Source organism: Polyodon spathula, chromosome 20, assembly GCF_017654505.1.
Source record: "Polyodon spathula isolate WHYD16114869_AA chromosome 20, ASM1765450v1, whole genome shotgun sequence".
Classification (NCBI taxonomy): Eukaryota; Metazoa; Chordata; class Actinopteri; order Acipenseriformes; family Polyodontidae; genus Polyodon; species Polyodon spathula.
This window is the reverse complement of record NC_054553.1, coordinates 19,050,423-19,064,272: the sequence shown is the minus strand read 5'-3', so window position 1 is coordinate 19,064,272 and position 13,850 is coordinate 19,050,423. Positions and strand designations below refer to the sequence as shown.

The 13,850-nt window shown below is 41.3% G+C and overlaps 1 protein-coding gene across 6 annotated transcripts in view; it reads left to right on the top strand.

Annotated features, from left to right (window-relative positions):
* Positions 1–13,850, top strand: part of cacna1g (calcium channel, voltage-dependent, T type, alpha 1G subunit) — a 188,466-nt gene that overhangs the window by 106,985 nt on the left and 67,631 nt on the right. For all 6 annotated transcript variants that reach the window (XM_041220423.1, XM_041220421.1, XM_041220425.1 and 3 more), the window contains 3 exons: positions 399–467; positions 1,533–1,717; positions 13,623–13,749. In XM_041220423.1, coding sequence (XP_041076357.1) covers positions 399–467; positions 1,533–1,717; positions 13,623–13,749 — 381 coding nt within the window. The remainder of the gene's footprint in view (positions 1–398; positions 468–1,532; positions 1,718–13,622; positions 13,750–13,850) is intronic.

Genomic DNA, 13,850 nt, shown 5'->3' with positions numbered 1-13,850 from the left:
AGCAGGGGCTCAAGCCCTGGCTACACAGCTCTGCGAGTGAGTTTAGACATTAAAGGCAGGACAGCCCCAGCCGGTCACTTCTGGTTCCTGTACAGATTGAACCTGACTCCCCTCTGTCTCCCCGGCCTCCCCTGCCTCCCCTGCCTCATGTCTCCCCTCTGTCCTCTGTCCCTTCTATCCCCTGTCTCATCTCTTCCCCTTTATCCTTTCTCCTCTCCCCTCTCTCTCCTCACTTTTCACTTCTTTCCCCTCTCTCCTTTCTCCTCTTTTACTCTTCAGTCTTTCCTCTCCTCTCTTCTCACTCCTCTCTCCTCACGTATCTCTCTCATCTCTCCTCACTCCCCTGTCTCATCTCTCCTCTCTTCTCACTTGTCTTTCTCTTCTTTCTTCCTCCACAGGAGCGAATCTTCCTGACACTGTCCAACTACATCTTCACTGTGATCTTTCTGGCTGAGATGATGGTAAAGGTAGGTGATGGAGCTGACATTTGTAGTGTGAGGGTCTGTTGCATCAGAATTACACCAGTAAACAAATTATCATCTGCAGGGGGTCGGCAGATGCTGACCCCTTTAATGTACACAGCAGCTTCAATTAAAATCAATGGTTATGCTTTTTGCTAACCTTCAGGTAATTATGTTAGGGATGCCTGGTTTTAGACCATTGAAGGCTGCCCTGTTTAATGGTATGAGTTATACAGCTAGAAACATAGCACAAAGTGATTCAGAATGCTTTAGAATTCATTTCTGCTGATTAAGAAGTGAATGTAAAAAACAAATAACAAAATAACCCTTTGGTGCATGTGACCTCATGTGGGGACGGATACAAAAAACTCTTCTAGTCTTTATATTGGGGACTGTACCCACGAGGGTGTCATTTGGCATCCTGGGTTGAAAGGATTTAAGTACAGACTGTGTGTTGTCAAAACAGTAATCTCAAGAAAAAATAAGTTGACCGCACCCATAGAAGTCCTAGAAAGTCTTTATTATCTGCACCAGAACAAGAAACAATAAGGTTTGAACCTTTTTCATTGTGCTGAGAATTTTTTGGTTCTTTACATTATTTCAGGATTTGTAAATATATTGGGCAAAGCTATCGACAAACTGCTGCATAATGGTACCTGTGCTGCAGGTCACATGATCATATTGCAAATAGACCACTGGGGTGAGTTTGACCTACAGCAAGATGGGAAGTGATCGGGTTCCAGGAAGCAGCTCTGGTCCAGTCTGTGAATGTATGCATGGGTATAAAAGCAAAGAACAAAAAGATCTTCAGGAGAACAGAAGGGGGGATGAAATCCTAGTGCTAATTTGAGGTAACAAAATCTCAGTTGGCACAACGGATACTAAACATTTTTTCTGTTTTGTCATTCACTGCAAAAATTGATGGCATGTAATTTAAGTTTCTTGAAAAGTGTTGGAAAATAGAGGCTGTTGCAGCATACAAAGTTATTTCTAGTACCCGTGTCTTATGTTTGCATTTCCAAAGGTTTTCCCAGCGTTCATTCCTGTGTTTTGACCCCTGTCCCTCTGCAGGTGGTCGCTCTTGGCTGGTTCTTTGGGGAACGGGCCTACCTGAAGAGCAGCTGGAACATCCTGGATGGGCTGCTGGTCCTCATCTCCATCATCGACATCCTCGTCTCCATGATCTCCACCAGCGGCACCAAGATCCTGGGCATGCTCCGAGTGCTACGCCTGCTGCGAACGCTCCGCCCCCTCAGGTACCAGAACAGTGCAGGGGCACTGAACACAGGGACCAGAGAGACACAATGCAGGGGCACTGAACACAGGGACCAGAGAGACACAATGCAGAGGCACTGAACACAGGGACCAGAGAGACACAATGCAGGGGCACTGAACACAGGGACCAGAGAGACACAATGCAGAGGCACTGAACACAGGGACCAGAGAGACACAATGCAGAGGCACTGAACACAGGGACCAGAGAGACACAATGCAGAGGCACTGAACACAGGGACCAGAGAGACACAATGCAGAGGCACTGAACACAGGGACCAGAGAGACACAATGCAGGGGCACTGAACACAGGGACCAGAGAGACACAATGCAGGGGCACTGAACACAGGGACCAGAGAGACACAATGCAGGGGCACTGAACACAGGGACCAGAGAGACACAATGCAGGGGCACTGAACACAGGGACCAGAGAGACACAATGCAGGGGCACTGAACACAGGGACCAGAGAGACACAATGCAGGGGCACTGAACACAGTGACCAGAGACACGATGCAGGGGCACTGAACACCCTGACTAGAGACACGATGCAGGGGCATGAATTAGTACGTCTTTATGAGACAGGTTTGTAAGCACACTCACATCACCACTGCTATGACTGATTCCCAGATACTCTTACACTTTGATACACTTTGTCATCATGGCATGCAAACTAATCTCAGGTATTGTAACAGGCTGTTGGCTTGTGGGTGCGTGCATTCACTGCTGAGTGACAGGCAGGAGATCGAGACGGAGGTTGGGATTGACACACCCTGCTAGCACGCAGGTTATTTACAGACACACAGAGTGAGAACAGCTCACGAGACACTACCAACAATGGTAGCACACTGAAAAAATACGACAGCATACAAAATGAAAAATAAACACATAATAAAGGTGCAATGAAAACGGTGTGCGCGACTCCCTAAGGCATGGAGGTCTTGCCTTATACTCTCACTGTACATTAGTGAGAGCTGCAATCCCTGAACTAATCTTCTCTTTTCAATTATAAACAAACACGAATCCTGGGTCACTCTCACAGCAATCAAGATTACACAGTAGGTCATGTCCGGGTAGCGTGGATGATATTTTGCCCATTGCAGCCTCATAAACGGGACCTGTTTATACCTGATGCCCCGCTGGAACACACCTTCCTGCTGATTATTCTGCCGGCAATCACACACAGCAAACAGGCTCTCCCAGGAGCGCCAGGTTCATTATTTACAACACACACAGACCATTTACAATATGCATCCACACAAACCCCCCTCTTTTCTCCCTACCGTCTGTGGCTGAGAGCATTATCTCTACAGAGGGCTTGACACAAGGCTCTTAGGGTTAATAGATTAAGTTAATATGCCTGATAAGAAAATACAAAGCCATATAGCCTCATACAGAGTGTTTTATGCAGTCTAAAACATGGGGCAATGGTGGTGTGCTTTACATCCTTGAACAGAGAGCTCCTTTGAGAAGTTAGAGTGGGGCTGAAATCGGAAGTAAAGTCTGAAGTAAAGTGCCCCCTAGCTACTGGGAATTAGTGGTGGACACATCAATCTACAGTATCAATATTTTAATCCTAAACAGAGATTGATACAAGTTTTGGTCAGATTGGATTACATAACAATGCTCTGTATATAATATTAACTGTGTCATGTCATGGTTATGTAGTTAATTTCTGTTAAGAACAGTCTTCTTTTGCATACAGTACAGAATAGCAGTGCTCTTATTTGAAGTTTCCAATCTCATTTAGTTGAGAACATTGTGGGATCGTCTTGTGTTGTATGTTGAATCATTTTAAGACCTGACTTGACAAAAATGGGTTTTGTGATACGGGGGACGGCAGTGCAGCATTTAAATATCTGCAGGCAGTGATCAGCATATCCCTGAGTACGGTAATAGAATTAAAAAACGAGAGACATGTTCACCAAAATGTCTGCATGGTTTATATAGGGTAATGTGAGGTCTATACAATAATGTTACTGTAGTTCGTACTTACATGAACCAGAATTATTGTATTAGCTGTTTGTACTTGGCAACAGCAGGTGGCATATCATTTATTTACTATGGCAATAAAAATTATGGTCTATTATGGTCTCCCCAGGGGGAATTCAAGTTACACTCAGTGCAACCTCTTCCCAGCCCAGACATCAACATCGCTCTGGGACATCTGTGATGGAAACAGGCCCATAACGCTCTTTGTTGCCTTGGTAACTTCTTATGTTTTTGCTTAAACAATTAGGAAGAGAGAGAAAAAGAGAGATTTGTGAAATACTGATGTGCGCACTGCGCAATCAAATTATTTATTTTGAGACTTGGCAGCAGAACTCTCAACATCCAGGTCCCCCTGCCCTTGACCCTTCAACTCCGGGGTGACTTGCATGGCTACTAGATGTTTCCCACAATCATGTTCAATTTCACACTTTCTGATTCAAAAATAAAAATTCTTCCATAGTTTAGCCTTCAGTGCGCCCCACTTCCCCAGACACCAGTGTTGGCTCACCAGTTGATTTGCATTATCTAAGGTAGTAAGCTGCAGACACACAAGCTTCTTCTCTTCAAAGGTTTCTAGCCATGAACTAAACAGTCTACCTTGTGCTACAGCCTTCAGGATGAATGGAGGCTTTGTTTTAGCTCAGGGAAGAAAAAGTGAAAGGCTAGCAAAGGACAAAAAACATTTGTTAACATTTTCTGCCTTTTGATAAATAGGGATGCTAGTTTTCCACATTAAAAAAGTCATAACGAAAGTCCGCTTTTTTACATGATGGAAATAGTAACATTGAATTTCCCCCCTTGCCACACTATCCATAGACAAGCAAGCAATAGGATCAGGTGTATTTATTGATACACATCTACAGGAGAGCCTGTTTATAAACTGCAGTACACCGGAAAATGGACTTGTATGTTTATGGTTTATTTCAACTGATTATAGTGCAGGATGCTTTTGGACTGCTGTTTACTATGTATATTTACATGCAAATGCATCACACAACACTGACCCTTTCCATCACAGAAACCCACACAGTTATTCTGCTTTCATTGCTAGTGTAATGGGCAGTGTTGTGTGTTGTGTCCTGTTGGTGAGATGAGAGGAGCCCGGCTCTTCTGCTCAGTGATTATGATGCTTGCTTATGGTGTGCCGGGTAGCCGGTTCACATCCAGTCCTGTTTAGCAGTAAAGAGATAATATTCGGGGTCCCACTGCACTTGTGGGATGTCCCATCAGCACAGCCTCCTGGGAGATCCTGGAATGGTTTCCAATAACAAAGACATCCCAACTCATGACAGGTCACACTCGCAAACGTATGTAAAGTATAAGTGCTACAGTGGCCCACACCATAGAAACCTGGACAAGGCACACCTTGCACTTGAACAGTTTGTCAGGAGCTACACATTATAGGCTAGTAAGACCATTCTCCAATTCTTTGGCCACTTATATACACATACTGTGTGTGTTCTACATTTCCTGATTCTACTGCCCCTCATCCCCACTATTAATGCTCCCTGCAGGAGACGGAAGGAGAGAGATAGGTGTTTTCCTAGTCTTGTTAGACAGCACTCTGTTAGTAACACAAACATTTCCAGGAGAGGCGAAAATAAACAGCTAATTCAAAGCACATGTCCAGGGTAATCAGGGAATGTATTTTTAGAGTTCCAGAGAGCTGGGCTTTGTTTACACTTTTGCACATCATTATTTTCACGTTTGAGTTGCATTGAGGGGCATAGGGGGATGGGTGGGGATCTTATTAGGAATATTTATTGCTTTGTTAAGAAAGGCGCCCGAGAAACTGCTTGGCTTGCAGACACTGTGCCACGTTTCATCAACTGGAATGCTAGTCCAGGGTATGAGCTGTGGCTGACTGGGGGAGGGGGCATCCCGAAATCTTGGACAATGATTATTACAATTATATTTTGAATCAATAAAAGAAAAAGAAAACAACAACATTGGTTTATTTAAAATGATATAATTTGCAACTTGAATTAAGAACCCATCAATGAATGGAGTGTACATCCAATGAACTCCAAAAGTATTTGGACAGTGATACATTTTTCTATTTTTTTGGCTTTGTATTCCATCACTTTGGATTTGAAATGATACAATGACTATGAAGTTAAAGTGCAGACTGTCAGCTTTAATTTGAAGGTATTTTCATCCATATCAGATGGACTGTTTAGAAATGACAGCACGTTTTATACAGAGTCCACTCATTTGATTTGATTTATTTTAGTATTTGGATAATTGGCTTCACAGCTGTTTCTTATTAGGCAGGTGTGTTTGTTCGCATCATTAGTGCATCCACAAGAGAGATATTGCTATTACCTTATAACGCTATGAATGGTCTTGCTCCTTGTCACAAAGACAGCCTGAGTGGGGGACATCAGACCAGAAGCAGAAACCTGGAAATAAACAAAGAGAGAGGTGGAGTTTGGTGGAGCTGAGCGAATGGTCTCGCTCAGTATTTAATAGTGCACAGACAGACAGAAAATAAATGGTTGTAACAAACAAAAACACAGGACACAGCACTGGTAGCCAAAACAAAAAGACAAACAAAATGGACTATACAGACAAAAAACGGTGAGCAGATATTTATCTTAATGCTATTACAATTATCACAATTATTACCTCCCGTCTCCTATCCTGTTCTCCCTCACTGAACACACAACCCCTAGTGGGTGAAAACATGTAGCTTTTATGCAGCTGTACCATATAACATATAACAGAAAATATACACAGGGGTGGGCACTTTGCCACACTCCTCCATACCTTAAAGATCTTTTTGAAGCCTGTGTCCCCAATCACCCGCTCCGATCACTGGATGCTGGCTGTACCTATTGTTTAGAAAAAAAGCTCAGGTGGTAGATCTTTTAGTTACATGGAACCTAAATTATGGAACAACTTGCCTATCACAATTAGAGAATCACTTCAGCTGATGTCTTCAAATCTAGACTAAAAAACTATTTTTTATAGCCTGGCATTCTCATCTAGGTAAGCTGATATTCTCTTGTCTTCATATTCCATCCGTTGCTCTTTTTAGATTAAAAACACATTTTTATAATATATTTTACATATCCAAATATTTGATCCTTTTTTTTAGATAGTTTACTGATTTGTTTTTATTCAGTTTTTCATTGTTTACTTTTTTAATATGTATTGTTTTGTAAAGTGCTTTGTGGCGACCTGTTGTGAAAAGAATATAAAAATAAAATTGATTGATTGATTGATCTTGGTGTCCCTGGCTAGATAATCAAACCTCTTCAAAAACACTCACAAAAGTTATGTGCAGAAACTAAATGTGATGAACCCTTTACAGAGAGAGAGAGAGAGAGAGAGAGAGAGAGAGAGAGAGAGAGAGATACAGAGGACAAGTTACTGAGTAACAGAATGGGTTCAAAGGTGACGTGAATGTGTCTGTTTCTTTATTGTTTTAATAACTAAGGTGTCCCATATATCAATGTGTAGCTGTATGTAACTGAATTGCACAACACTCATTATTGCTCCCCTGCTGTTTTGCCTCGTGCTGGCCTTGGGCTACCTTGCCTTCATTTTCACATCACATATCATAACTACAAATTCACTCAAATCTCGTATTTGGCTGTTAACGGTCTCAACAGCTCTGCTTTATTTTTTCAGATTTCTTGTTCTGAACTCTGTTGAAACTCAAGAGATATCTGCCTATAAATAAATTAATTGAATATGGCACTATTATTTCTGAAAATTGTTTCATGGTTTTACAACAAACTGTGCCAGTACGTCTCATTTTTAGTGTGTCAATCATAAAAAGAAACATGCATAAATTAAATGTGCATTGCATTAAAAAGGGTGTTTACCAGGACTTTGTAAGATATTAGAATGATATTACAGAAACTTTCTAATTTGACTTACCGGATTGAGGCTGTCTGGGTCTACTTGTGTCTGAGGATTTGTTAAATGTTTCCGCTACTACTAATTGCATTAAAGTTTATTTTGTGTCCTGTGAATGAATGTTTCATGCAGTTATCCCTCGTCAGCAATGCAATCTTCAGTATCAACAGCTTCACTGGAATATGAAGAAAACCAAAATGTTTACATCTTTAGGTTAAAACAAAATGTGTCTGCTAAAAGATATATATGATTATATGAACTCTGAATCAGTTCTGTTTTCAAAGAGAGGTTATATCTGTTATAATTGCATTCAGATTATCTTTGTATTAAAGATATGGTTTTAAGGATCGCAAGAGAAGGTTTTACTGACTAGGCTACAAAGAGAGCTCTGCTTGGTGCTGTGATTTTATCAGCCACAGTCTGGAGGTGTGTATACAGTGGCTTGCGAAAGTATTGACCCCCCTTGGCATTTTTCCTATTTTGTTGCCTTACAACCTGGAATTAAAATGGATTTTTGGGGGGTTTGTATCATTTGATTTACACAACATGCCTACCACTTTGAAGATGCAAAATATTTTTTATTTTGAAACAAACAAGAAATAAGACAAAAAAACAGAAAACTTGGGCGTGCATAAGTATTCACCCCCCCCAAAGTCAATACTTTGTAGAGCCACCTTTTGCAGCAATTACAGCTGCAAGTTCTTGGGGTATGTATATATAAGCTTGGCACATCTAGCCACTGGGATTTTTGTCCATTCTTCAGGGCAAAACTGCTCCAGCTCCTTCAAGTTGGATGGGTTCCGCTGGTGTACAGCAATCTGTAAGTCATACCACAGATTCACAATTGGATTGAGGTCTGGGCTTTGACTAGGCCATTCCAAGACATTTAAATGTTTCCCCTTAAACCACTCGAGTGTTGCTTTAGCAGTATTCTTAGGGTCATTGTCCTGCTGGAAGGTGAACCTCCGTCCCAGTCACAAATCTCTGGAAGACTGAAACAGGTTTCCCTCAAGAATTTCCCTGTATTCAGCGCCATCCATCATTCATTCAATTCTGACCAGTTTCCCAGTCCCTGCCGATGAAAAACATCCCCACAGCATGATGCTGCCACCACCATGCTTCACTGTGGGGATGGTGTTCTCGGGGTGATGAGAGGTGTTGGGTTTGCGCCAGATATAGCGTTTTCTTTGATGGCCAAAAAGCTCAATTTTAGTCTCATCTGACCAGAGTACCTTATTCCATATGTTTGGGGAGTCTCCCACATGCCTTTTGGTGAACACCAAACGTGTTTGCTTATTTTTTTCTTTTGCAATTGCTTTTTTCTGGCCACTCTTCCGTAAAGCCCAGCTCTGTGGAGTGTACGGCTTAAAGTGGTCCTATGGACAGATACTCCAGTCTCCGCTGTGGAGCTTTGCAGCTCCTTCAGGGTTATCTTTGGTCTCTTTGTTGCCTCTCTGATTAATGCCCTCCTTGCCTGGTCCGTGAGTTTTGGTGGGCGGCCCTCTCTTGCCAGGTTTGTTGTGGTGCCATATTCTTTCTATTTTTTAATAATGGTTTTAGTGGTGCTCCGTGGGATGTTCAAAGTATTGGATATTTTTTTATAACCCAACCCTGATCTGTACTTCTCCACAACTTTGTCCCTGACCTGTTTGGAGAGCTCCTTGGTCTTCATGGTGCCGCTTGCTTGGTGGTGCCCCTTGCTTAGTGGTGTTGCAGACTCTGGGGCCTTTCAGAACAGGTGTATATATACTGAGATCATGTGACAGATCATGTGACACTTAGATTGCATACAGGTGGACTGTATTTAACTAATTATGTGACTTCTGAAGGTAATTGGTTGCACCAGATCTTATTTAGAGGCTTAATAGCAAATGGGGTGAATACATATGCACGCACCACTTTTCCGTTATTTATTTTTTAGAATTTTTTTAAACAGGTTATTTTTTTCATTTCACTTCACCAATTTGGACTGTTTTGTGTATGTCCATTACATGAAATCCAAATAAAAATCAATTTTAATTCCAGTTGTAAGGCAATAAAATAGGAAAAATTCCAAGGGGGGTCAATACTTTCGCAACCCACTGTATCTCTATACTGTTATTATAGAGATATTATTCAGAGCAGTATGTTGTAAAATTCCTAATAATGTGGTTTTGGGGAAGCAGTGATGTAATTCTGTGCCCTTTTTCTGGTTGGCTTGCCGGGTTTCATTGTTCAGTATTAATTGTTCTGAAGTTGCGTAATAAGCATTGTCTATCATAAGACTTGTAATGTGATTACAGGAGGTAAGGAAGTGTATTTCTGTCTCATTAAGAGGACGATTCTTCAGTTTATCTCTTGAATTTGACACATTTTGACCCATTGAATGATGTTAATCTTACCAAGCTGGCACTGGCCTACACTCTCCATGTGTTCCACACCTGGATCGTGCATTTCCCAAATCTACAAAAGTATAGTATAATGACAATAAGATGACATCAAAATTCTAGAAAAAGAATGTTCTATTCTTCTAGTACTTTCACCTGAGCTCAGGACCTGCTCTTCAGGTATAGGTGCCTGCCACAGACTTATAATACACAGGCTAGATCAGCCCAAGTGTCAAAGTGACAGACCACCCATAATGGTAATTAACTGCTGCCCTGCTGCAAGTGAATGTACCCTGGAGAGATGAGAAGGGCCCTTTGCAATAGGATTTGGGATTTTCAGTTAATAACAGAATACTGACCATTCATTTCTATTGGATCTGTTTATATGCACAGGCCCCATTCCACACAAGATGACAGCAGCTTCAACAGTCATTGACAGATGTTTCAATCAAAGTTTTAAATGTATTTTAATTTTAAACTCCTAAAATGTATACTGCTGCTTCTACTACTACTAATAATAATAATAATAATAATAATAATAATAATAATAATAATAATAATAATAATAATAAGAGCACTAAATGAAAACAGTTTGAAATTCAGCTTTCATTTTTATGTGCAAATGTCACTGGCTGGTTTGTTCAGCTGTCTGCAATCAGAAAAGATGTTTGTGTTCATTAACTACAGATGCACAGCACAGGCTTGTTATCTTACAACTGAAAAAACTCCTGTAATTTATACAGTTATAAACCTGTGCTGCAAATACTACTACTACTAATACTACTATTATTATTATTATTATTATTATTATTATTATTATTATTATTATTATTATTATTATTATTATTAATAATAATAATAATAATAATAATAATAATAATACTGATACCAAGAATAATACTACTACTCATCATCATCATCAGGGTGCCGTGTCCTTGGCGATCATTTTCCACCACCGTGTCCTGTCCGCTGCAGCTGGAGTAGTTCACATGCTTTCCCTCTCTCTCCTAGGTCCACCAGTATTCTGTGCAGATATTTTTGTCTCTCTCTCCCTCTAGCTCTCTTCCCTTCAATGTTACCGGTTAGGCTCAGGTTTTCCAACCAATTCCTCCTTAAAATATGTCCTGGAAATGTGAGTTGTCTTGTTCTTATTTGTGACAAGTTGTTCCTGGTGGTGTATGCTGTGTTAAGTACATCTTTGTTACTTTTCCATGCTGTCCAGGGAATTCTTAGCATCCTGTGCAAGAACCACCTCTCTTCTGTTTCTGTTCTCCTTGCTTATGGTCCAGGTTTCACACCCATATAGCAGAGCTGCCCATACATAGGGTTTCAATGTTCTTATTCTTATTTTATTGACAGGCTGTGCATTCGTGTCCTACTACTACTACTACTACTACTACTAATAATAATAATAATCCCAAGCTGTTTTAAATGATTCTCTGAATTATAGATGCCACATGTCATATTCGCTGCACATGTGAATTGTAAACTGTACTACTACAGTAGGCTCCGCGAATAGGAACACTTCCTAAGAGAACACTTTGCCTAAGAGAACACTCTTGTGGTGTAACAGATTTTTCCCATTGTAAATACTCCGGCAAAAGGAACTGGAACTTCACTTAAAAGAACACCTTCTTGGCACCGATAGTGATTCGTTCACAATGGATACAGTATCATGAGAGTGTCTTGAGGGACACTGATTGATTTATTAAATCTTTCCAGAACCACTGTCATATCATTGGATTATTTTGTATTCTTATTTCCACGAGTGCACCTCATCGCTACAAAATGGCATGTAAACAAATGGCAAAATGCGCCGCTGTTTCTCTCTTGCTATAGAATGTTGGAAAATAACTTAAAATTCAATAACCTGAATGAGACACAAGTCACAGAGCAATTTGGTATTTCCCGTTCTGAGTTGCTTCACCATTCTGTTAAATAATGTGCATATCTTGTATACTGCTGCTATATTTTGTAACGTGTGTAGGGGTGCTGTGTTAATTTAGTTTGAGAGTTAGTCTATTAACATTAAGTTAATCCTAACAACGCCCATTATTTTTGTCTCTGCCATTGTGATAGACCAAAATACACCACCAGCTAATTTCATAGTACATAGCGATTTAAGTTTTTTAATCGTGTTGTTTTTACTAACGTTAGTTTGTCAGTTACTTTATTATTCTAGTTTATTAACATACACTTGCCTATTGTTTTGCTTTTACTTATTCAATTCATTTCATATGTTGATGCACGTGTGTCATGACAAGTAATACATTCTTATTCTCTTAATTATGGATGACACATGTCATATATGCTGCACATGTAAAGAGTAAACGGTATTAATGAACTGAGGATTCCAGACAGGTAATTACAGTTTCAATGTCAGCAGATTCAATTTAGTCTCACTGATAAACAAAAAGAGAGAAACTAATTAGAGCTGATCAACTAAAGAATTAAACAGCTGTTCAATTCTGAAGTGTTTCAGCATAGTTAATGGATAAATTGTTCCACACACACACACACACACACACACACACACACACACACACACAATGTTTTAAAGGTCTGGCTGTCTGCTACAATGCGTCAAGACAGACAGACATTGCGTTCATCTCTGAAGACCAGGGTTCAAGCCTCAGTCGCTGCCTTTTAAATCTTTAGACATGTTTCATTGAACTCTGACATTCCTAGAGCTTTGTTGAGGCTACAAGGGTGCTTCAGAAACACAAGCTGAATCTAAACCACAACTAGCTATTAAACCAGAACCTTGCTCTTCCATAATAAGAGGGTATAGAACTTGCCTGAGTGATTTATTAGTTTCCCTTCACAAATGTAAACAGGCCTTATCGAGCAGACGACTATGAATTGACCACCAAGATCCATTATGTAATCTGTTTACACTCCGATCCATTTGTATTAGATTAATAGCTGAAAGGTCACAGTTGTGTTGAATGGTTTGTAAATGGCAGTTTCTTGGAATCAACAAAAAAAAAACTGATTCCAGTGAGAGCTGGGAGCCCTGATTTGATCTTACTGACCTATTATACAACAATTACTCTATTACTGTCAAAATAACTCTGACAATTTAAATGGTTTAACAAAGCTTGTGTTAAAGGACACATTAAGCTGTTTAGACTAATTGGTGTTAACTCTCCCGCAGCCTCTGTCTTTCAGCTTTCTCTCAGTCCTTCTCCCTCAGCCCCCCAGCCCCTGTCTCTCTCAGTCCCTCTCTCTCAGCCCCTCTCTCTCAGCCCCCTGGCCCCCTATCTCCCCTGTCTCTCTCAGTCCTTCTCTGTCAGCCCCCGGCCGCCTGTCACTCTCAGTCCTTCTCTCTCAGCCCCCCAGCCCCTGTCTCTCTCAGTCCCTTTCTCTCAGTCCCTCTGTCAGCCCCCTGGCCCCCTGTCTCGCTCAGTCCCTCTCTTTCAGTCCCTCTCTCTCAGTCCTTCTCTCTTAGCCCCATGGCCCCCTGTCTCTCCCAGTCCCTCTCTCTCAGTCCCCCTCTCTCCATGTTTGTCTCTCCCCAGCCCTCTCTCACAGCTCCACTCTCCCACAGTCTCTCAGCCCTCTCTCTCAGCCCCCCTCTTCCCCTGTCTCTCTGTGCCCCCCTCTTCTGCAGTCTTTCTCTTCCCAGCCCCCTCTCTCTCACTCTTCTCTCTCCTCTCTTCTCAGGGTGATCAGTCGAGCTCCAGGGCTCAAGCTGGTGGTGGAGACTTTGATGTCGTCTCTGAAGCCCATCGGGAACATTGTGGTAATCTGCTGTGCTTTCTTCATCATCTTCGGCATCCTGGGGGTGCAGGTGGGTGAGAGGCAGGCCTGCGGGGAGAATGTACATGGAGGGACAGGCAGACAGGCAGGCAGACAAATATGATAATAAATAGCTAGAAATATAACAATGTA